The 26,502-nt window shown below is 43.7% G+C and overlaps 1 protein-coding gene across 1 annotated transcript in view; it reads left to right on the forward strand.

Moving 5' to 3' along the window:
* PRKAA2 (protein kinase AMP-activated catalytic subunit alpha 2) overlaps positions 1 to 26,502 on the forward strand; it is a 260,253-nt gene that overhangs the window by 210,368 nt on the left and 23,383 nt on the right. The window contains exon 8 of the mRNA XM_086952736.1: positions 10,800 to 10,926. Coding sequence (XP_086808862.1) covers positions 10,800 to 10,926 — 127 coding nt within the window. The remainder of the gene's footprint in view (positions 1 to 10,799; positions 10,927 to 26,502) is intronic.

Here is a 26,502-nt window from a genome sequence, read left to right on the forward strand (position 1 = left end):
CAAGCTAATGCCCAGAGTTGCCGAGTGTGATCCCTGGTTAGAGTAGGCACCGAGGTGAGAATTATCGAGTCCGCTGACCCTGGTCCACGACCCTGCCGCGTTGGGAATTGAACCCTGGTCCCGGGCCGTCCTCTGCTCCCGGGTCTGCCGCCTCTAACCAGTGAGCCACACCACTCCACATGAAATTGCTAGATGGTAAATACTTGGGCGACTCACCAGAGAGGAGTTTGGCAAGGCACAGATTCAGCGCCTAACCCTGGAGAGCATGAGGGAACAGGCCGAAGCCAGGCAGCAGGTGATGCCTAAGGCACCTGTGCATGGGTAAACCAGGGAACTGGTCATTCCCCAATGCTAAAGGGACTTCCTACTAGAGCTGGCTCATGAGACACCCCTGGCAGGTCATTTGGGTCAGGACAAGAGCTTTGCCAGGTTTATGCCCCACTTCTATTTGCCCCAGATGAAGAGTTCCTAAGATGCATTCTGTAGGACTTAATTGACCTGCCAGGCCAGCAGGAAGACAGGGTGACTGGGTCTAAACTGTGGTGGTGTGGTGAGCAAACATACTATGGATTAAAACCAGATGTGTGACTTGGGGTGAATGTGTGATTTGTTCAGCATTTCACCCATTATCTTTTCTTTTTGCTTTGTCGACCTAAGTGGGAAGAGTATGCCTAGATGTGCTCACTGTGCCATAGGATTCAAGTTTACCTGGCTGATGAGGAGTGATTTTTAGTATGAAAATTTGGGGCCCCTACCTCACAGGATGAACCCTAGCAGGGAAACTATACTTTTAAAAAAAATTGAAATTTGCACCGGGTAATGTGCAAGGATTTTAATCACACAGTTAAGACGCTGAAAAAAGATTCAGGTACTAATGAATATTTGTATGATCTATTTTTTTGTTTAATTTTATTAATTATATCAAAAAGTTTGATCACATTTTTATATCTATTTTTTTAAAAACTTTACATATTTTGTGACTGTACAAATAGTATCCTGTTACAAGTGACCATGTACAAATATTAATAGATTACAATCACAGATAAATCACAATAAGTTGATCCGTTTCGGCGGTTAGCCTTCCTCAGGAATCTGTATTTTCTATATATAACAGATTGATACTATAATAGAGAAATACTTGAATTTAGTTTATCAATCTTACACATTTGATTTCAATTCGCAGCGTCTCACTGATTCTGCTATTTACATTCACTTTAATTTTATATTAGACTGATATATACATAGGGAGCTTCTCTTACACCAAAGGGTCCTGTGTCTAATCAAACTAGCTAATTTTAATACTAATACATGCATTTATATGACTGTACTATACCACTATTCACATTCTAAATTTACATCTCACTGAACATTACTATACATATTTACATTATATACATTGTTTACAAAACATGGTGCATCTTAAGTTTGAAACTGTTGCATCTTGAATCTCATCTTACGAACTCATCCACGGATAAGGGTGAGTGTGTGAATACATCTGCATAAATTATCTTCTCTGGGAATCTCAGAAAAAACAATTGATGCGATATTGATTGAAAACCGAATTATATAAGGAAGGAAACAATAGCCTTTCATGTGAGTTGCTAACGGTGCATATTCTACAGACCTGTTTCTTAGCTGGAGAGACTCCGATGATGTGACTGGCAGGTTTGTATACTATGTTTTCCTAAGGAGCTGATGTTTCCAGAAAAACTATTAATACAAAAGTGTAAAACGTATTATTTAATGCGTCTCTAACTAAGGAGGTTTGTGACCAAGGATACAACGTGGAAATGTACCTACTTGATCAGATGACTGAGATGAACGTTATACGGTGTTCCAGATTTGAATTATGGAAAGAACTTGCCTGATGAGGAGTGATACCTTAACCCGGTCCCCGGATCCTTGTTTCATGTCCAGGAAGGACCTGGCCTGGAAGTTCGGACTGGGCTGTTCCCATGGGGAGCAGCATCAAGAATGATTTGCATATGGCTGGGTCGAAACTGGGATAGCACGGTGAACACAAACACAATAGATTAAACCCAGATCTGTGACTGGGGCTGAATGTGTGATTTGTTCAGCATTCTGTCCATAATCTTTTCTTTTTTGCTTTCAGAGGGAAGGCAGGAAGAAGCTGAAAGCCCCCCTCAATCCCTTTCCTGTCATTGGCACACCCTTTGAGATGGTGAGCATCAACATTTTAGGGCCTATTTATCCCCAGACAGTCTCTGGCAACAGGTTTATCCTGGTACTGGTATACCATGCCACACGATACCCAGACTCTGAGGACTGCAAATGCACATGCAGTGGCTTAGGCCCTAATTGGGATTTTTACCAGAGTGGTTTTCCCCAAAGAAGTAGTGTCTGATGGGGCACCCACTTCATGTGTAGTTATATGCAGTCAATCTGGGAGGATTGTGGAGTTACTTACAAGTTCTCCACCCCCTACCATCCAAAAACTAATTGGATTGTTGACAGATTCAACAAGACCATCAAAGGCATGATCAGCAGCCTGCCTGAGGTCCTGAGGAATACGTGGAATGTCCTCTAGCCTACTCTTTGCTTACAGAGAGGTACCACAGAAGGGGGTTGGATTTAGCCCCTTTGAGATTCTAAATGGTCATCCTATAAGGGGAAGGAGGAGTGGGCGCAATCTCACAGGAAACCTCCCCAGGATGTAATTAGCTACATGCTGGCCTTCCGGAGTCAGATGGCCAAGTTGTGGAAGCAAGCTTCTGACAACTTAGAGGCTGCCAGGAGGTAATGAAACAGGGGTATGACCAAACGGCTACCCCTGTGGAATGGCAGCCTTGGCAGAAAGTGTGGGTGATGGAACCTGTGGAGCCCAGGACCCCCCTAGATGGTTTGACTGGGCCCTGTGAGATTGTTGAGAGGAAAGGGGAGGTTGTCTACCTGGTGGACCGCAAGACCCTCTCAAACCACATTTTGAGAGGTCTTAAGTCACCATACTGCTGGTGACAGATGGACGTGAGGAAGAGGAGAGGGAACCTCTTCCTGACCTCTTAGCCTACAAAGAGAAGGATGGGTCAGTAGAAGGTGTGAACCCTTCCACTACACTGACTTCAGAACAGCAGAGGCACTGACATCAGTCAATTAAATTATTCTCCTCTCTGTTTTCCCTCACTCCTGGGATAGCCAATATTTGTACCCAATATGTGGATACAGAAGTCAACCTTCCTGTCAAGAATAATATCTATAGGCTGCCTGACAAAAAGAGGGCCAGCATCAAGGATGAGGTATCCAATATCCTGGCAGCAATAGGGTGGACTGCCCCCAAACGCTTTGCCTGCTTGTCTTCAATTTTTGCTGAATTCTTTTTGGTGGCCTCAGGACTCTGAGCACCTTATCAGTGCCAACCAGTGCATGTGCTCTCTCCCCTAAACATGGTTTGACTGACTTACCCACATATGGCATATTTAATTTACCTATAAGTCCCTAGCAGAGCGCAATGCATGTGCCGAAGGCCTGTAAATTAAATGCCACTAGTGGGCCTGCAGCACTGATTCTGCCACCCATGCAAGTATCACTATAAAAATGTTTTAGGCTGATCAATGCAGAGCCTGTGTTTGAAGTTTACACTGCCATGTTAACTTGGAATTTAAGAGCCATTGTCAAGCCTTAACCGCATGCGCGCTAGCGGTTTTCCCGCTGACCGCTGCGATTTCGAAAATCCTGCGTTACGTGACAAGGTCAACTCGTCACACGCACAGCACAGGTAACGCAGGTAACCTTGTCACATGCATCGAATGGGTTAAACTCCCCTTTTATCACACATAAGTCAGTTCTAAGGCAGACCTTTGGTACCCAATATGGCAGGGTGTAGTGTAATCAAAAGGTTGGACTTGTGCTTTTAGGTTTTGCATGTCCTGGTAGTAAAAAAACACCCAGATGCGTTTTTTACTACAGTGAGGCCTAACCCTCTCACAGGTTCTCCATTAAAATTCCTTATTACACTTTATAAGCTGTAATTCCTGATAGAAAAGGAGTAGATCTGTTATTTTTCATATAGCAGGAATGGCAATGATAAATCCTCTTTACTGGTAAAGTAAAATTTAGCATTAACCCTTTAAAAATGCAACTTTTAGAAAGATGCAAACAAAAGGAGATAATGGACGGGGTGCTGAAACTTTTCAGACACTCACCCCCAGTCACAGTTCTGGGTTGAATCCATCATTGTTCTTTAGCTCACTTTGCCACCCCAGTTCAGACTGGACTGTTCCCATGAAGCACAGGGTCAAGACTGGTTTCGATATGGCAAGGTCTAAACTGGGCTGGCACGGTGAGAAAAACAATTATGGATTTAACCCACATCTCTTGACTGGGGGTGAATTTTTTGATTTGTTCTGCATCCCATCCATCAATTATGTGTATTTTACTTTTAGAAAGATTGCATTTTTCTGTTCTTAGCCCTGTGGGTCTCCAGCCTGTCTCCAATTCAAATCTGGTGTGGGTGCCAGTTGGACTTTGTGCATTCCCTCTAGACAGCCACACACACAAAGAGCATAGGTGTGAAAGAGTGGCCATCCACATCCTGATGGCTTATCCTGGGCAGGATGGAAGGGAGGAGCTGATACATACACCTGAATAAGCTGTGTCATGTTTCCACAGAAAGGGCTGCAAACCCCACATGAATGAGTCTGGAGCCAGGGCTGGTAGGGGAGGATCTCTGTGCATCTCAAAGCCCTTCTTCGAAGTCTCCCCTACTTTAAAGGCACCACTGGGTATAAGAACTGGACTTTTGACCCTACCACTTGAGTACACTACTGGACCTATGAAGAACCCTGCTAGGAGGAAGGACTGCCGAGCTTCTACTAGGACTGCCACTCTGCAGGACTGTTGCTGTGGAAGAACTGTTTTTCTGCTGTACTGCCCTACTGTCTGCTACCCTCTCCCCTGATTGAGGAAGGACTGGATCATCTCACTTGAACCCAGAGTGACTCCAAGGGCACACTGGGTTATCCCTTGTTCTAAGTCTAGGAACATCGACAACTTCAACTCATCCTGCAACAGTACCTGGACTTTGCTTACTGCAAGTCTTGACCTGCCAAGTGGTGCCAATCCAGTCATGTGCCCTTGAAAGAGGGTATAAAGTGGTGCTATACCCTGAACCCAAGCATCAACATTGTTGTGCTGATCTGAACCCTAGCATTTCTCTTGATGCATCGCTGCTGCTGCAAGGACCATGGACATTGCATCGCCTACTGTGCACAGCATCATCTCCATTTTCCGACCCCTCTCTGACTTTGCGGGGCTCTGCACCGACGTATCGCCTTTAATCCTGCACATCAACAGCGATGCATCGCCTCTTTGCTTCCCGCATTTTGACTCTGTCAATGAACTATCTAAGTTAATTTTCAGTGGGACAAGGCTGGTCCCTGTATCCGACCCGTGCTCCATCACAGTCGAGCCTAACATTTACCCTGGTCTATTGCGACCAGATGCACTGAGTTAGCATTTTATGACTTTAATCACTACAATTGTATTTAAACTTTAATAAATCATAACTTCGATTCTGATTATTAGATTTTTTGTCATGGTGATCTTGTTCTGTTCATATTAACTATAAGCTGTACTTCTGAATTGGTGTGAAGTCTTTTTTGTGGTGTTTTCACTGTATTACTCTATGAAGCGTTGCACAAATACTTTACACTTTGCCTTTTACCCTAAGCCTGCCTGCTCTGTGCCAAGCTACCAGATGGTGAGCACCAGTTCATTTATGGTGTGTATCTGACGTACCTTGAGTAGGATTGTGGTTCCTGCTTTGACAGGGTGCATGCCTCTGCAACCAAAAAAACCCACTTTCTTACAGTTCCTTCCTAATGTAAGCGAGTGTGTCAGAAAGAAAGAAGACATTTTGAAAAACACCCTCTAAATCATATGCTAGTACACATACCCACAAATTCAGAGATGTACAAATAACTTCTGTTCCAAATAACCACTGCTCCTAATCATGTGCCAATTTCAGAAATACATAGGTTTACTTGACACCCATTGTTGACAATGAAAAACTCACAATGAAAAAAGATTGTAGGGTGCAACTCAGTTGTTGGCTCTGGGTACCTTGGTTTCTTCGACAACCTACAAACACTATATATCCCCGCAACCAGAAGGGTATAGCAAATGTTAAAGTATATTGCTTCTATAAATCGGCCATAGTGACAAAAAGTTGCAGATGAAAATGCTGCCACAAATGGTGTTTTTCTGTACTCATTTTCAATATTTCAACAGTTAGGTTCTTTGGGAAAGCCTTGAGAAATGTACACATATGAGCCCTGCTGGATTCAGAATTTTTTGTATACTTTCCAGAAATATCTAGATTTCCTGTATCACCCATGGGTTTCACACTGGTTTCCACCACAGACTGGAAGTAGGTTGAGAGGACAAAAAATAGGAAAAATGGGCTACCTTTGAAAAAACTGTGGTAAAAAATTAGGTTGTTTACTTTTTTCCTAAGCACTTTTTTCTTATTTTTCCCACATTCTCAAAACTTATCTATATTTTACCTATTTTCTTGGGCCCCCCTCCAGAGAAATCCACATACCCTGGTTACCTGTGGAATGCCCATGATGTTGGAAAAAAGGATGCAAATGTGGCGTGAATACCTTATGTAATATCGACATACCTTATGTGATAAGCGTCAACTACCCCAAATAGCCAAAAAAAAGGGCTCCACACTGGAAGCCCTAGCAGTTAAGGGTTTAGGCCTGTTCTACTGCTGTAATCTTTGCAAATTTTAGGAAATCTGGTTCTAGTTCCATATTTCTTCCTCCTAAGGTTCTCTATGTATTAATACTAGAAAAAGTATGTTGCTTAGGAGGTGACAAATAAATTCCTTGTTTGAAAGGGGAAAAATAACACGGTCAGACCAAATAGGCCTTCACACTTCCTATTTGAACTCCATAGGTCATGCATTGTTAATCCTGGGCAGCTGGTGACATTTGAAAGTGGTAAGGCATAAAAGTTGGGGATGAGTGGCATGTCATGAGCGAGCGTAGCTTGCGAGCCTTACTGGCATATTGCAAAAATAGTTGTTCCGGAAAACTCTGCGCTACGTAGCAGAGTTTTTTCCTTGCGCGTCAACATGAGGTTGGCAAGTGAGGAAAATCCAATGGTAGGCCAGCCCCAAGCGAGATTTCTCAACGCGGACAGTCACAGATGGCCGTTACCGATTGCATTGAGAAAACTTTTGTTTGCTCCCTCTTCAGCTGCCAACAAACCAACTTTCTCCCCTATTATGACTTTATGCTTACTGAAAGAAATACAAGTTTTCAACCCATTTCATGTCACTGATAATATCCCAGATCCTTCAAACAGCCCCATCTTTGCCCAAGAGCATGAACAGTAGGACTTACTGCCCACACCTTCCTCAATGACGGGGGCATTAGAAGATTTTAGATTCCATGGCATACCCAAGAGCTGGGGTATATTTGTCCCCACTGCACTTCTTTCTCAAGAACAAGGGACAACATATGTGTCCCAGGCTTTGCCTAAAGACAAGCTTTGTCATCTAGCCCCCTGACCCACCCTGCTTTTTCCAAGGGTGAGGGGCCTTTCTTTATTATTGCTGATTGTTAGTGAACGCCAGAAGAGTATTCTTTAGCACCCTAGCTTGACCAGTAATTGGAAGATCATCTGCTTCCTTTAATTCGCACTCCTTGTCCCAAGGGCTGGGGGTGCCTTTGCCCAAGTGTGGGGGTAGTGTGTTATCTCTCCGTGCCTAGTCCAGGAGCGCACATCCAGTATTAATTTCTTGAACTTCCTTGGTTGAGTTCATAGTAGAAGTTTTTTGAAACCCTTACAACACATTGCCAAAGAATGAGGTATGGTGAGGAGGAAGTATTTGCTGGGGGGGTCATAGAGTGCAAAGGCTGTTGGCAGTTGACCATGGGTTCTGTTCAGTCGTGCAATAGAGAGGTGTAAAATAACTTTCATTGGCAAATTTTGTTTTATGTGAAATTGAAATTTCCCGAAATTATGCAATTGTTCATAATTGTTAGCTGTAAGAGACTAGATCACACAGAAAAAACCTTGATGTAGAGACCCTCTACATGGCTCTATAAGGAAATGTAACAAAACATTTAAATCTGAAGGAATTCCATGGGTGGAGCAAGGGCCTTCCAAGATATCCACCCATAGATTTTGGGGCATATCCAAATTTACTAAACCTGGTAAACCTGTGAAGGTGGCAAAATGCTATGCCTTCTTCAGTGAGGCACAGCTTGGAGAAATACGTTTATTTCTCCTCGTTATTTCCTCTTTCCATGCGTGCTGCTGTCTGCAGTGCACAAAGAAAGAGGATCATGCCCCATGGGATTATTTATATGCAGGAAGGTACACCTTCATGCACAAAATCAATACTACCTGCTTTAGCACTAGGCAATACACAGAGCAGCAGCACTAGGAGAGAGCAGAAATGATGCATAACTGAAAATATTGAGCATTTCTGCTGTCTTTCTTTCACACAACGTAGGCCAGAAGCTTTGTTGGCTGACCTGTGTTGCATGAAAAGTTAGCAAATATCCCCTTAAATGTTAGTGGCCTGCTACTGTCATGTGCAAGTTTTTTTCAAAAACATTTTTGCCTGTGTGAAATTTTCACTTACAATAACGGCAACCAACATTTCACGTAATTTCCCTTCATTTTTTTTAAATGTTGTGCAGCAATTCTCAGTTTTTCACATCCCTTGTATAATTTACTTGATCGCTCCAATGCTTGCTAACATTAGGAGGAGAGTGGAAATGTTAAATGTCTACAGTGCATGCGTTTGAAATGTGATAGCGATACCTTTTTTTCTTTAGCTGCAGTAGACTATCTACATTTTTAGAGTGTGCATTTTTTTAAATAAAAGAAACAAAGGCGTTCCTGCAAGGCATTTTCTGCTAGAATTAGTCTCCTGCAAGCAAATGGCATGAAAATTACTCGAAGCCCGACAATCAGGATTTAGTCGAGATTCAATTTGCATACAATTTGCCATTGCCTATCATCTGCATATACTATGTATCTTAAAGTAAAATCGGTTGGCTTTCTCACTGGCTGTTAAATTTTGTGGCAGGAATGGGAGATAATCTGACACACCACGTATTTTGTTACCTGTGTTCGTGATGGTAAACAAGATATTACAACACATTTCTCACATAATAATGTGCTTAAATATGTGAACAGATGCCTAAGGCTATGTTCTGCAGCTGATGGCAGGACATTCACCCATAATGCCTCCAAGATCTGGAACTCACTTCCTCTTCATCTTAGATCCAACCCTAATCTCCCCTCATTCCGGAAACAGCTGAAGACTTTTTTGTTTAACTCCCCTCAGTAATTTCAACAAGGTACCTCTTCAAGCTATTTCTATTCTGGTCTCTAGCGCTTGGACGCCTCTGGGCAGCAACCGCTCTCTATAAATCTACTTTTCATTTCAAATCTACTTTTCAATTATTTCATTTAATTAAAGAAGTCCTTAGACCGCTGCCATAGCTAGAGCTATGTAGCCCAGCAGTGCACTGTTAATCCAATAGAATGGTCGACAGCAACCACGAATGCCTGTTGTTGCAGCCCTGATATCCAAAGCACAGAGCGTTCTTGGATTATCTAAAAGATAGTGTCTTCTTGATGCTTTTTAAAATAGGCCTTCAATGTCAGAAGAATGGCTAACAGCCGTATGTCATGTATAGAAGAAAAAGACTGGAAACTAACCTTCTCAGGTCTGAAGTAAACTCCGGAAAACCTGGACTGGCAGTCTGGATCTATGTACATTCCATCTCCTCTCACTGAACCACTAAAATATTCTTTCAGAGAAACTTTCTACCTCTATATTATCTAGCTTCATGATGGAATTAGTAAGCAGAAGGGCATACTTCACTTTAAAATGAGTCGTAGTGCAAAAATGTGGGACTCTAGAGTTACTAAACTAATTTCAGACCATTGGGTGGCAGTCGGGACCGGCATTAATCGCGGGGGGGTTACTTGCAGGGGAGGGTATATCGCACGCGGGGAGGGGGGTGGTAAAATAATACATTAAAAAAACGAACCTGTCTGCCGGCTTGCTGGGTCCACGCATTTTCTCGCCTCCTGCCTCTAGCAGAAACAGGAAGCAGGCAGCCTCCCTCCCCTCCCCATCGCCAATTACAACACTGCAGTGGCAGCATTGCATTTGGCCGGGACGGTGCCCAGCCACGGGCCTATGGAGAGGCCATTTTCTCCATGTAGGCTGAATTGCCGCCTGCATGGAGAAAGGGCAAAGCGCGCCTGACTGGTTTGGGCGGCCGAAAGGGCCGACTAAACAAGTCTATATTTTTAACACTCGATATTTTAAAGTCGATATTTTTGTACTTACCTTAGTGAAGATAGAAAGTCGATATTATGTCCCTCGATATTTTGTCATCGATATTTTGGGAACTCGATATTTTGGTAGTAGATATTATTTCAGTGATCCAAGCAATGTGAATGTGAATCTTGAGGTTCAAGAAACACGCGTCGATATCTATATCTAACCCCATGGCTCAGAAGGGGATTCACATCTAGCACCAACCACCAACCATATTCCAAAAAACCTAATTTCAACCATCTACAACAGTGAACAAAATTGAGTGCGGAGTCATTCTCCAATTGGTTTGAGTCATATGAGCGGCCATAAACAATGCATGATGGAAGCGCAGGTTATGGTGAGATTAACCAACCATAACAGGTGAATTATAGTGGTTTTGATATGTTAATTTGGAACCATAACTATACCTAACCTGCGTTGTAATATTAGAAATGTTCTAAAAGCTGATTTTCTGTTTCAGGCAGTAAATGCATATCACCTAAGAGTGCGTCGGAAAAACCCAGTGACAGGAAATTATGTGAAAATGAGTTTACAGCTGTATCAGGTTGATCATCGCAGCTATCTTTTGGACTTCAAAAGCATTGATGGTAAGTGTTTCAGTATGGGAGGAGTGCTAATCCCGTTGCTGTTTGCAGGTAGCTTCTCTGTGAGAAGTCTGGTTTGGAGGCCCAAAGCAATCAGAAGTTACTGCGCCCCTTTGTCTCAATGAGGGCTTTTTACATCTGATGACTTGGGGCCGCTGAAATACAGAATTTAAAATTAGAGACCAAGTACCCCTTTTAACATTTTAATCTTCTTCATAACAAACCACAGCAGTCCAGGGCTGACTCGGGGGTGTGCTGTGGGCAAGTAATTCACAACACAGCAATACCACTCAATAATTCAAAGTCCAACCAGTGCTTTTAATTTAAAAAGTACTTTAATGCTCATATCACATAATACTACACATAAAGTGACAAATATATACAAAATATCCTATGATTAACAATTTACATCCCCCTAAAGGTGCCTTGTAAATTAACCAGTGTGTAATTCGTCTATAATAAGATGTATCTGTTGTGGTAACTAACCAGCTATCTGCAAGGTACCATGTGGCAATTTAGGTGCCTGTGGGCCCTATCCTAGAAAACATTTTTTTCCCCCTTAATGGACAATTATAGGCCTGCTGCATTTGACAGCACCTTTTAGAAGCATTAAAACAAGCCTAGCTGTTTAACTATTAACATGAGGACCCCATTTAAATATACCAGCCATCATTTAGGCAGACCTAGAACATGTATGATAGCTGACCATGAAGTCTTCGACTAAAGAGAGAAACATTTATTCTGTCCAGACCCAACACACATTAGGAACATGAACATTTGGGGTCAAATTTACTAAGATTTTATGCCGTGTTTGCTTCACAAAACTGACGCGAAGCGGGGGAAAATCTTCTTTTCGATTTACTTTCCAGCACTTAACTTGTTTAGCACTGGAACTAACATGAAAGTAACGCAAAGCAGCGCATAGCACTGCTTTGCATTACTTAGTGCCCAGGGGGCATACCATAGATGGTCCATGGGCATTCCCATGCAACCACCCAAGGTTTCTGATGCTAAACGTAATTTACTAAAAGAAGTATACAAGGTTTAGCATCAAAATGTAGCGCACACTTCAACCAGGCGCTATGAAGGAGAAATCATTTTTTTCTCCTTATTTTCAAGTGTGTGCTGCACTTACAGCCCACATATGAAGTGGAAATTTTTTTAAAATGAGTCTAAGCATGGTATTTTGTACTGGAAGGGAATCCTCCCAGTACAAAACCTATGCTTGACTCACGGAGACACCTTTGCACTGTGGCACAAAGGTGTTTCCAGGGTGCATGGCAGGTTATTTCAGCACCAGCGCTAGGGAAAGGGGGAGAAAGCCACATTTCTGTAAATATGGCACGCTCCTGCTCTCTCCTTCTCACGCAGCACAGCACAGCACAGCACTTACTGCTGCTGCATTGCTGTCCGTGAGATACTGGTAAATCTGGCCCTTGGTCTCTAGATACATATACAGCAATTTCCTTGTCACACACTCTAGCTACTGCTTACTAAGGAAACAATTGCCTAAGAGCAAAAAGACAAATACAAAACACTTAGTTTCACTATTTCTCTTTCTGATTATTAACAGCTGCACTGGGAGGTGTTTCACGTCTTAGGACTTGCCTCTTTGTGAGGGTACTAGAACAAAAACCTTTGAACCGCCTAAAATGCTCGTGGAGTTTTCTGTGACTGATGAGGCATCATCGATCCCTCCAGTCCTTACTGTCATTCAAGGGAATGACGATTCTCCAATTATTATGCAGAGAGAATCTTGATTTCAGTAAAGACAAACAGAGGCTAACATTATGCAAATACTTTTATTTTCTGCCCAACATGCAACCCTATAAAGAAAGTTAATACATCATAAAACATAGAACATTAACAATATCATAAGAAGACAGTGCACACTCCCATCTTCCTTTTAGGCTGCGATGACACAGGTGGATAACATACCAAACAAAACAGATGGCCAGTCAGGTTTACTTTTTTCTCATTTGATCACACCCAGCCTATAAGTACTGAGCAATCAATGTTTTATTTATGTTTTTTAAAAAACATAAATAAAACAATGATCGCTCAGTACTTATAGGCTGGGTGTGATCAAATGAGAAAAAAGTAAACCTGACTGGCCATCTGTTTTGTTTGGTATATTTGAGTGGTCCAAGCCAGTCAGAGACAAGACCCTAACCTTCCTTGTTGCCCTACAGGTCGATAACATGGCATTCCGGATGCTAATAAACATTGTTCTCTGAAGGAAAAGTAAAAAAACACTGTATAGTGAAGAGGTATAAGGAGGGTCTATACGGAATAGATAATAATAACGATGCACAATTGAAAAACAATACAAGCATATGACACTTAAACAGTACCAAACCCAAACCTCTCAGGGAGATGAGGGTGGGATGATGTTAGCCTCCGTTTGTCTTTAATGAAATCAAGATTCTCTCTACATAATAATTGAAGAATCGTCATTTCATTACAAGATCGGAGGTTACCATTATGCATTTTTAAAGCCATGTAAAGCTACACTGCTAACATGCTCTATTGGTCTCAAATAGAACTTTGAGAAGGTACTTGCATTAGACCAATCAGCGACTTTAAATATTTCGGGCAGGGATCCTCCTGCCCAAATTACTTTGCTAGCCATTGCTCCCCTAGAAGTGTGAGCTCCAAATCTAGAGAGATCTACGCCAGCTTCATGCATAATCAAGCGGACCCATCTGGCTAGGGTGGCTAAAGAAACAGGTCTAAAAGGACCAAATATGACAGGAGAAGCTGAACAGCCCCAACAGGTCTAACTGTTGACATTTTATTTTCATAACACTTTATACAATTTACAACACACAATTTTTCACACTCATGAAAAAGGGAATAGAAAATAGATTCTGACATTGTTTTAGTTATTGTCCAAATATCGAAGTGAACACCTTCAGAGGAGTAGAATTTATTAGAAAGGTTTAAGGCTTTAACGTCAGAGACACTTCTGCAAGAAATAAGACACAATCATGGAGATCCGTTTAAGGGAGAGTAAATTGTTAACAGGCCAAGAAAGGAAGAGCTAAAATATTAGGTTAACATAAGGGATTCGTAACAAGCCTTAGGAGGTCTACTTAGTCTAACAACTTTCATAACCCTCTTGATTAAAGGGTTACTATCACTAGCAAGATTATTAATCAAGGCATGACCTGAGGTAATTGCCGATCTGTAAAAATTGATAGTTCTATAGGAAAGAGAAGACTCAAGAGATGGGCTAGATAATTGGCTACGTGTTGTGGAGAGCTCTGAACGGGATCCAAATCCCTTTCCATGCACCAACAAGACCTCTTCCTCCAAACGCTCCTGTACCTTTTCCTGGTTCCTGGTGCCCATTAATCTTCCAAAAGGCTCTTAGCCTCTCCCGAAAGGTCAGAATATCTGTCAGATCCCCTGACATCCTCCAGACAAGAAGGTTCATCCTCCCTTCTGAAACCAAAGGATGTTCTTCTCCATCCGGACCCTGGAGTTGACCTAAGGATGACGTGATTAGCAGCTGGATGTCCACTGCTATTTCCATTACCCCGGGAAACCAAACATGGGATTTCAAAAAGGGAGTTACAAGAATGATGGAGCATGACTCCAGTCTCACTTTCCAGAACAGTCTCTGAATTATTGAGAAGGGAGGAACGGCGTAACCCTTGATCCCCTCCCAAGATTGGAGAAAGGCATCTTGACGCATTGGAATCCAGTCTCCAGTTGAAATATTTCTGAACTTGGGGAGTTAGTCTGCTGGCGAACAGGTCTATTTGAACTGGGCCCCATAACTACTAGATTAGGGAAAAGGCCTCGGGATTCAACTTCCAATTGCCGGAATCATGGAGGAAACATGAATTCCAGTCTGCCCTTAGGTTTTGAATTCCCAGGAATGAATTCCACTCTGAGAGTAATCTTTTGATCTCAATAAAAATACCAGATCCGTTTGGCAATATCTGAAAGATTCTTGGACCTTGCCCCCGAAGCGGTTTGTATATGAGACAGCAGAGAAATTGTCCAAGCGCATTAAGGTATTGGAGTTCTTTATATAATGCTTGAAGCTCATAAGGGCATTTAGAGCTGCTAACATCTCCAGCGAGTTTATGTGCAGGGGTTTTTCCTCCAAAGACCACCTCCCCCCGGTTTCTCGATTGTTTAGGGGGGCTCCCTAGCCGCGGTTGCTCGCATCTGATTCTAGAGTAAAATCTGGAACGTTTCCAAAGATAGTTTTCCCATTCCATGCTTGAAGGTTTTTTAACTACCAGTGAAGATCCTCTTGAGCGTCTTCCGACAGGGGAACTGAGTCTTCGTACCACAAACCTTTTCTCAGGCCTAGAACTTTTAATCTTTGAAGACCCCTGTAATAATGAAGGTTGGAAGAAATAGCCTGGATTGAGGATGACAGGAGACCCAGAACCCAGGCTAGGTCGTTTAGATGAATTCATTCTTTCGATAAGATAAGAGACATGTATCTTTAGCTTGGTAACCTTCTTGTAAGGCAGAATTAGAATGGAGTGAACAGTATTTACCTGGACACAGAGAAATTTTAACTCCTGTGTTGGGATCATGATAGCTTTCTCTATATTTATGATGAATCCCAGATTCTCGAGAAGGTCTATGGTCATTTGTAAGTGTTTCTAAATTTCCAATTTGTATTGAGACATAATGAGAAAATCGTCTAGATAAAGAATTAGACAAACCACTCTCTCCCTGAGGTAGCTCACTACTGGGCTAATGCCTTTTTGTGAAACATCAAGGTGCTGAGGTCAGGCCGAAGGGGAGACATTGGAACTGATAAAGAGTTTCTTTCCAAGTAAAATGAGGGTACTTTTGACAGTCCTCGTCCATGGGTATCAGAAAATAGGCATCTTTAAGATCCAATTTTTCCAGCCAATCCTTGGCCTGCAAAATGTCTCTCAAAAGATGCATACCCTCTATCTTGAAATGTCTGTAAGTTAGAAACTTGTTCAAATATTTTAGGTTTATGATGAGACGCCAACCCTGGTCCTTCTTTTTGATAAGAAAGATAGTACTTATAAAACCCTTTGAAATCTCTGATATGGGGATCTTTATAATGGCTATCTTTTCCAACATTTGGGAAATCTCCAATTCCATTAGCATTGAATATTCTGCATCTAAAATCATCTCCCTTAGAATCTTTCTTTGGAATGGTTGTTCCAAAAAATCTACCTTGAACCCCATTATAGTTTCTCAAACCCAGGGGTCTTGTGTAATCTTTAACCAATTACGTGTAAAGTGTTTCAGTCTTCCTGCCACCCTTGAAGGGAAAGAAGACTTCAGGCTTACCTTGGTAAGCTTGATTGGAGGATCTAGGTCTGCCACCACAGGATCTTGAGCTCTTCCCTCTTAGGGGTAGAAATTGGAGTTGGATCAGTAGCCTCTATGGAAGCGAGAGGAGCCTCTTTCATCTTGGGGGTAAGATTGGGACCTGCAGGTGTTGCGGCTAGCAGTCTGTCCCCTCCTGTCAGCCCTTCCAAAAAGTGGGCAACCCCCAAAGACCCTGCACATGCTTGACTGAGCCTTGCTGAATGCGTTAAAGGTACATATTTGCCAAGCGATTTAACAAAATTGTCTCTAAATAGGAGTCCCATGGTGTCACACATGTCCTCCTTAGCGGACAGGTCAACAAGCTTTGGGTTCATTCTTAGCAAAACCGCTTTCCTGCACTCTGTAATGAGATTGGCAATAGCATTACCAAGGAAGCAAATTGCTTGTTGCGACCAGCCCCTTAAAAGTGCGATTTTGACCGGGATATGATTAATCTTTGCCTCCTTGGTCATATCAAGAATCTTGGACAAGGGTGCAAGTTCATCATGCAGTTTGTCTTGGCAATGCTTCAAACACTTCTTGATTCCCTTTCTGGGGTCCTTCCCAGACTGCAAGAGGAAGGTGATAAATTTGGGGTCAAGATTGGGAGTGATGCAAAACTTGTCCTCAGAGGAGGGACGAGGACACTTGTGTAGAAGGTTGCGAGTTTCTCTGTCTAAAGGCTTTTTCACCCACTTCGATAGATATTTTCCAACGTGGTCCATTGTCCACCATTCGGAACTGCAGGGGTGACAAATAGAAGTAGGGCTAAACATCTCCCCACCAAGGGGATCCTTAGCAATAGAAGAAGAGGTGGAAGGCTTATGCAGATATTCATCAAGATCTTCCAATGTATCCTGAGGATCAAAAATAAACTCATCCATCTCCAAATCCTCATAATCCAAGGATTCACAATGGGTCTGTAAGGAACCGTCAAAATCATTTATACCGTAAAGGTTACCTCCTTCTATCATGCCACTACAGGCAACTCGTCTCTCTGTCGCAAAGTATTGGGATTTCTCTTTTGTGCTGCTATGAGCACCAACATCTATTGTAGCGCAAGGGCTACCAAAATCATTTGCATGGGTAAATGCCTCCTTCAAGTGTTTCCTTTTTTGGGAAACCTTTCCCATTTTTTGAGGTACTGCGGTAGAAGGAGAGCCTCCGTCTTTGTTAGAATAGTAAATCTCCTCAACAGGGGACATCCTCTTCCTTTTAGTTAAAGGGGCGTCAACCTCTTCCTTAACGGAAGATTTGAGTTCTTCCCCAATAAACCCCACTCAAAAGCTCCTTAGGGGGCTGTTGAGGGTTATTAGTGTTAGCATCCATCTCTTTTTCAATAGGATGTCTATATATATATATATATATATATATATATATATATATATATATATATATATATATATATAGCCGTTATATAAGACCTACTTACAGTTTGTGAATGTTTCACACCTTTAAATCAGCACACCGCCTTGAATTAACAGATTCCTTACTTATAGTTATGACAGCTTATGGGCCAAGCTGCAGTGCACTTAAACGGCTGCGCTTGAAATTGATGAAATCAGGAAATCAGACAAAAAGAGAGACTCCGGCTCGATCAGACACCGTTACACGCTGTTCAAAGGAGCCGTAACCAAGGAAACGTGACGCCGAGCCAGAGAGGAACCTCGCGTCACCAAGGGCGTGTGTGAGGGAACAATGGCTCTCTTCCGTACCCCCCTGCAGGTTGCTAGGAGACGCGTGGGAGTCAAAAGACGCACGCCTGGCTCCTGTGTCACATTTTAAAAAAAAGCATTTATTATTTTTTATTTACATTGAGGGTTTCGGAAATAAAAACAATTAAGCAATCACAAAGTCTAACAAGCATTTACAATGCAACGGTTTCGCCTTTGGAAATGTTAAAGCTATTTGCAATGTAAATGACAATGCCATTTATTTATCTGTTTTCAAAACCAACACATAAATACAAATGTTGTCATTTACAATGCCAATAGCTCAAACTTTTCCAAAGGCGAAACCGTTGCATTGTAAATGCTTGTTTTGTGTGGTAGTGCATAAATGTGTCTGCAGAGAGGTGGGGCCTCTTCACTGGTAAGACCTACGACAGCATAGCTGCCAAGGTTTCAGATTGCTTATGTATGACATTTTCATAATTTCTGTGTAATTATGAGTGACATTTAACGTCTATGAGTGACACTTTCTCACGAGCAAAGTCAAGCAATGAAGACGAAGAAAACAAACATTAGCAATTAAACCCATTTGAGCAAAAGGAAGCCCCAAAATATCTTGATACTGCTTCAAATTCCTTGAAATGGAAGGATAAGATACTGATATAAACCTATCATCTGGCCAGAAGACATAAAAGTAAATCAATCATCATAAAACGTCTCACATCCCCATGCCATTGCACTTTATTGCACCCTAGCAAGTAAGCATTTGCTACAGGGATGAAAAGAACAGAGGGTAGATATTTTGTTGTTCCCGTTGGTGCAAAAAAAAAAAAATCACCTAAAGCTGTTAAATATATTTTTTTTATCTGTACGTACTTCAAAGAACAAATATAAATAAAAAGCACTTTTAAATGTGTTCTAGCGCTGATCCATGGCTAATTCTTAAAAGTAAACAAGTACAGAAATGGCATGTTACAAATTAATAAATCCGATTTTGTTTTTAGTTCTATTTGGTATCATATTTAAGCATTTGCCGACTCTTGAAACGAGTAAACTTACCGACTGCTACCATTCTAGCGCTTGGGAGCGTGTTTCAAAAGCTGAGCGCTTCGCCTGCTAGCTTTATGTACACAGAGCTGCGGTGTGTAAATAAAGGTACGTGGGACGAGGTCTCTGTTGGGATAGCTGGGTATAATAAAGGATTTTGTTGTCATTTACCAGATGCACATTTTTACTAATTATAAATAAAACGTGTTTAACTTGAGCAGTAATTCGCTCTGTCCCGTTGTATTTAATCCCTGGATTGCTTTATGGGACCTTCTGAAAATTGTACAGACACGTACATCCTCACGTGCAGCCATTTTCAATGTATTTGAAGATGATGCAAAAAGTATTAGTTTGCAGTTAAGAGCACAACAAAACTGAAGCCAAGTGCAGACTCAATGTGGCACAATTTTCCCACAGCTGTCCTGGTATTTATAGAAATGCGAGCCCTCATGTAAGCACAATCATTTCTTTCTGGCACTGTTTTCTTCTTCTGCTCACTTTCGTTTAATTTTTATGGCCTAAAGCACGTAGGCGCATTTCAGAACTGATTTATGAAGATAATGTGCGTAGCATATTCGATAGCAGTAATAAGCAGGTTGTCTTAAAGAGTTTTCCCCCATTTATTAACTGCAGCAGCGCTGGTCCAAGCAGAGCTCGTGTAAATCACACCCGAGGGTAAACGAGCGCAGGATGGGGAGACGAGCTCCGGGAAGCAGCTCTGAAAGTGAAAGAACCCCAAAAAGTGCTGATAACCTCCAGCCCTTTATTGCCCTTGAGCACAGGATACCGTCCCTCACCAGTACCGAGATTTATGTCTGCACGGGCGGGGCGCGCCTTGAAAACCATTCTTCGGACAGGGAAGAGAAATGTAAAGAAAATGCGCAATGCCCTTCAGAGAAGTGTTATGCTTGTTCACCAAGAAATATCAGTACTATCCCTTGCACTGACCTTACTGCGTCTCAAGCTTTTCAAGGCGCAAACACCGGAGGTCCGCATCACTGTTGGCAGACTCCCCGCACCCATTATGCCAGTCATGCTGCATGCAATCAATGCGACGGGCCTATTCTAGGTGGTGGTGGAGTGGCGTGCGCTGCACGCTGAAAGCAGCAGTTTCTGTTCAAATGGGCCGCGCGCCAGGCAGTGCCTCGCGGGCGCCGCCTCCAAAATGGTGCCGCCTGGGGCGGACCGCCCCCCTCCCCCCCTAGCTACGCCGGTGACGCGATAGCAGCTACCGGCATTCCGTATCCTCGGGCATCGCAGGGCGAGATTACTGCTTTTCATGTAGCAAATGCGCCGGCAGTTTCAATGATTGCAAAATGCTTCTGAGCGCGTGGGGCGCGTTTCCTTGCTCTCTGCCTTTCCCATCACCCACTCGCTAAAATGATTATTGTAGCACGGAAAATGATGAATGCTTGCAGTCTGAGTGTACAATTATACTTTATAGTTCCAGCTCGGGATTTTATGCTTCAGATTGGAGCGATCTGCTGAGGAGTACACATTGCAGTGTAGCTTCAAGGATACTCGGATAAGAAATGGTTATTCCGATTATTTTCCTGGACTGAGACACATGTCCTTTATAAGAATAACACGGGGGTGGGGGGGGGGTCTGGCCGAGAGCGGGACGGAGGAGGGATGCGGGCAGAGGGAAGGGGGGGGCGAGAGCAGGACCGAGGAGGGCTGTGGGCAGAGGGGGCGAGAGCAGGACAGAGGAGGGCTGCGGGCAAAGGGAAGGGGGGGCGAGCAGAGCCGAGCAGCTTCAGAAAGAGCTGAAGACGAGAGACAGACACAGACGCAACGCCCACGCATCACATCAAGCCGTCTTTTAGACTAGGGGCGTGTTTGAAGAATGTGAAAAGAAACGAAAACAAGTCAGGTCCCGGGCCGCGCTGTGATTGGCTGACGTCACGGGGGTGTCCCGGGCCGGCAGCCAATCACAGCGCGGCCCTGGAATGACGTCACGGGGGTGTCCCGGGCCGGCAGGCAATCGCAGCGCGGCCCGGGACAAAGGGGCGGGGCTTAAAAAAAGCACCAGAAACGCCCCCGAATCGCGTTTTCAAGAGAAAGCGCGATTGACAGCCTCTGTCTCCCAATGGCTAGCCTCCATTTATGGAGCTAGCCAATGAGAGGCAGAGGCGGGGCCGACATCCATACTGAAGACAATAGTTTTCAAACTGGGAGGGGCACTTCGTGCCCCTCGCCAGGTTCGAAACCTAAAAATCGGTCTTAGAGTTGAAAAAACAGATGGCGAGATCACACGTCATGAAGGTAGGCCGCTGGGTGGTTTGTGGGTGAAAAACAGAAGAAACCGCTGACCTTAAACTTCCGACAATCGAGAAATGGATCAGAAGACTAAACAAAGTACAAGCCATTCCCCGCCATAAATTGGACTGGGGAGGATGGCGAACTGAAAGGGAAGAAGGTTAATACAGATATTAACAAAGCAAGGTAGGCAAAAAAGCCACTAATTAAGTAAATCTAAATAAAAGCTCATCATATTAATAAGAATACATAAACATAATATTAATAGAAACAATTAAAAGGCAATAATGTCACAAATGAAAACATGTACTTATCTGTGTCAGGAGCAGAGAACAAAAGAGGAAGATGGGAGTGTGCATTGTCTCCTTATGATATTGTTAATGTTCTATGTATTGTGATGAATTTACATTCTTTAAAGGGCTACATGTTTGGCGCCAAATAAAAGTATTTGCATAATGGTAGCCTTTGGTCTTGTAATGAAAGCAGACCACTGCCTGTCCCACTTCTCTACAAAGTATCAAGATGGAAGCTGTCTTAAAAAACAGTAAACATAATTTTCGGATCTTGTATTTGCCCATATAGGACTGGCAACTTTACTCTTTGTGAGAACCTAACACATGAACTTGTGGACCACACAAAAAGCTTGTGGAGCGGTGTAGTCTTGCTGACTCATTCTCAGCCCTTTCTGGTTGGATAAATGCTTTTGAAAGAAGTCTGAGTTTTCTGTTACTGGTGATGTTCCTCTAAAGGCACCAACTACTAAGCAGAAGAGACTGACGTCTGCAGTTCTCCCTTGTCAGAATGTGGAGCTTCACCTACCCTTATTACAAAAAGTTGCTGATGCTTTGCTATGGAGAAGCCAACTGCACTCCTTTCCCTGGCACAAGACAACTAATCTCCCAAAAACAAGCCTTTACTTGAACCTTTTGTCTGCCGGGTGGTGCACAGATTAATGCACTAAAAGGATGAATGTCATTGAAGGCTTCTCTAGATCAGTATATTCTTAGAAAACTGATGACAGAGTCCATGTTAAAGTAACTTCAGATCTTGATGCCCGTCTTGATTGTGCTTCCACCTCCTCTCCACTTTTTTCCTCTCATTTCTCCCCATTCTCCTGCCTGGTCTCCCACCGATTGCCCATCTTTTACTCAGTCTAATTACTAAATTGTAATGTAACGTATCTGGATGTTAGTGAATTCAGTAATGACACCTATAACTCCGACAAGCACCTTTAAATGGTTCTATAGTCCACCAACGACATCCCACCCTCGCAAGACCTGTGCGACTCGCTGGCCACCTTCTGCCACCACAAGATCGCAGAAATCCACAACATCTTCAACCAACCACTGAGACCTTCGCCCCCATGACCATCATCCGCACTAACCGCCTGCTCTCCTGGACCAACATCTACGACGATGACACCATCAAGATCATGAACACGATGCATTCTGGATCTCCGTCAGACCAATGCCCACAACACATCTTCAACAAAGCCAGCACAGCCATCGCACCCCATCTCCGGACAGTCATCAACACCTCCTTCGAGACAGCAACCTTCCCGGAGATCTGGAAGCACGCCGAGATCAATGCCTTACTCAAGAAACCCAAGCCAGACCCCAAGAACTTCCAGCCCATCTCCCTGCTCCCGTTCCTGGCAAAGGTCATCGAGAAGACTGTCAATGAACAACTGACCCGCCACCTTGAGGAGAACAACATCCTGGACCCTTCCCAGTCCAGGTTCCGCATCAACCGAGACTGCCCTCATCGCCACCACCAATGACAACAAGTCCCAACGGAGAAACGGTGGCCCACATCCTCCTGGACCTGTCAGCTGCCTTCGACACGGTCTGCCCCCACACACGTTGAACACACCTCCACAATGCCGGGATCCAAGAGAAGGCCCTGGACTGGACCGCCTCCTTCCTCTCCGGCAGGACACAGAGCGTCTGCCTTCCCCCCTTCCGCTCCGAAGCCACCGAGATCATCTGCGGCGTACCCCAGGGCTCATCCCTCAGCCCAACTCTGTTTAACATCTACATGGCACCGCTCACCCATGTCGCCTGTCGGCACGACCTCAACCTCATCTCCTATGCTGTTGACACCCAGCTAATCCTCTCCCTCACCAAGGACCCCCACACTGCCAAAACCAACCTTCACAAAGGAATGAAGGCCATTGCTGAATGGGTGAGGAACAGCCGACTGAAGTTGAACTCAGACAATACAGAGGTCTTCATCCTCGGATCCACCCCTTCGACCTGGGATGACTCCTGGTGGCCGACCGCACTGGGAACTGCCCCAACACCCACCGACCATGCACGCAACCTAGGGGTCATCCTCGACTCCACCCTCTCCATGACTAAACAGGACAACACCATCTCCTCTTCATGCTTCAACACCCTCCACAAGCTCCGCAGGATCTACAAGTAAATGCTTTGCAGGAGCTGGGTTTGAGAATCCATTATCACTTGTATCTACTGTGAGGAGATTGAGCATTTTATATGGTGTGGTTGTGTGACCTCACAGTGTAATAAACTACCTACCCCTTTAGGCCCAGTCAGGCTTCGATTGTCAAACCTTTAGCTCAACCCTGGGTAGCTGGTGCTCTGAGCAGTCAGGATTACACAAAGTAACTTGAGTGAAGCATTTAAATAGCACCAAAACAACTGTAGAAGAAAGAAACACAACTCTTACGAAATCTGACACCAAAAATAGATTGTATTTTGATAAAGTGATAGACACCAAATTGAAAGAGATCCACTGGAGGGTTCCTGAGATATATATTATACAAGAAACAAGAAACATAGCCTTTTTACCTCACCACAAACAGGCATTGACAAATTCGATGAATTTGACACAGGGCCTGATTATGAGTTGCGGTGCTATTTATCACACCTGGTAAATAATGACTTTGTTTTTGAAAATCATAAAAAAAGTTATTCCCTGCACCATTAAGGGCCTCATTTATGAGAGCCCTGCATCACGTTTACACCACATAAAGTGGTACATGCGTGATGCAGGGCTCTCATAAAGTTTAATGAAGCCACGCCAAAGCCAACCATTGTGACTTTGAGTGCCCTCTAAAATCATGAAGAAGCTGATGCAGTGCAAATCGCTATGTCATCATACTCTGTGCCTAGGAGGCGTTTCATGGCATTGCAGTGGGTTTTCTCATCCTACACCGATGGAATTTGACACTGATCCAATCCCGATTTACAAGGTGATGTAAACCTGGGTGATGCATCAATGGCCCTAGAGGACAAGAGTTGTGTGTCTTTTAAAAAAGATTAAACAGTTAAGGTGCTAAACAAATACAAAGAAACTGAGGGGCATATTTTCAACTCAAGTTGCGGAGGGCAACATTAAGCCAAGAAGGCCAACACAGCGTTCCATCACTTCAGCAATGCAGGGCTGCACTGTATTTACAACAATACAGTGCAGCCCAGCATTTCTTCCTGCGCTAGCACTAAATTTGGCTGCCCAGCACCAGTGCAGGCACCCTTGCACCATAGTGCAAGGGAGCCTGCATTGTGGGAAATTATTGTTTAGGTGCAGGGAAGTGTCCCTTTCTGCACACAAACAATCAGAAATGGTGATTTGTAACTTCTATGTCTGCAGCACACATAGAAGTTGTAACTCATCATTTTGAACCCTTTCGGTGCTCATGATGGAATGGTTCCATCATGAGCACCAGTGCTCCTGTGCTCATGACGGAACCATTCTGTTTTGAGTATGTAGCAGGGAACCATTCCGTCATGAGCCGCGGTGGCGCTGTGCTTGTGGCGGAATGGTTCGGTCGCGGCCCGCCCGCTCAATGGAACGCTTAGCGCAGGCACGGAATCAGTGCCGCGCAGGCTCGACGGCTGGGCCTTGACGGAACCATTTCGTCACCAGCACAACCCCACTGTGGCTCGTGACGGAATGGTTCCGTCACGAGTGTGCAAGGGGTTAAATCTCAGTTAATTCATTCCACAACACTATTACCCTCAAGTCTGTATGAAGACTAAAACTTGACTTGGACCCCCAACAAATTCATGGCATCCTTGTACGCCTTAGAGGCGAAAGCAGGACCCTGATCCGAATGGAAGGTACCACAGGCAAAAATCCATACAAAGATATGAAAGTATCTTATGACAGTTCGCGAATCAGCGCTGCGGTGTGGCCACACCAATACAAAGCGCGTTCAAGAATCAACTGCAACTAAGATGTACTTATACGCAGTAGCAGAGGAAAAAGGACCGCAGTGATCTCAATAAACACAACCAAGTGGTCTATTAGAAATGTACAACTGTGTCTGGGGCGGACGCGTAGCAGTTGAAGGCTTAATCTGCTGGCAAATATCACATTGAAGGACATAATCATGCGTCTGTTTGTACAGTCCCCGCACCAGAAACAGTAGCCGAGACGGCCGCATTCACAGACAAAACACCTTCTTGGGCAGCTGTAATCAGTGTGGACCTGAGGTCCGCGTTGGACATCAATCTTTCACCAACGTCCGGTATTTTCACATAAGGAACATTATCAGGACTTAAGTGATAAGAATACTTTGAAGGGAATCCTTTAGGATATTTACTCCCCTTCTCAGTAACGGCAACAGCCGCTAAGATGTCATCATCAATCTTACTTTTGGAACGTGTAACTGCTGCAACCAAATATGACGATACTGCTGTTTTTGCGGCCTCATTGGCCAAACTATTGCCAACAGCGTGAACTCCTACGTGCTGATGACCGAGAGTATGAATTACATACACGAGTGGCAACTGTTTAATTAAGCTTATTTAAGCTCAGCCACTCGTACCCAGATAATTTTATGTTTTACCGTGCTACCCTTGGTATCACGAAAATCATTCTGAATCCAAAAGAACAGGTTTTCATTATAAGACTGGACACAGTAGTAAGAATCACTCACAATAAGAGTCGTCACACTAGGATCAGTGACTCCAAAGCAAGCATTAGAGCACGGAGCTCTGCCAGTTGTGCGGTACAGTCCCCTAATGTCTGCGTATGCACGACATCGGGCTGTGGCATAGACCATAAGGGAATCTCGTGGTGTGGGGAAAATTTATCCCAACCACACTGTGTACGGACACAGTAGTAATAATCACTCACAATAAGAGTCGTCACACTAGGATCAGTGACTCCAAAGCAAGCATTAGAGCACGGAGCTCTGCCAGTTGTGCGGTACAGTCCCCTAATGTCTGCGTATGCACGACATCGGACTGTGGCTGTGGCATAGACCATAAGGGAATCTCGTGGTGTGGGGAAAATTTATCCCAACCACACT

Source organism: Lissotriton vulgaris, chromosome 1_1 (assembly GCF_964263255.1).
Source record: "Lissotriton vulgaris chromosome 1_1, aLisVul1.2, whole genome shotgun sequence".
Taxonomy (NCBI): domain Eukaryota; kingdom Metazoa; phylum Chordata; class Amphibia; order Caudata; family Salamandridae; genus Lissotriton; species Lissotriton vulgaris.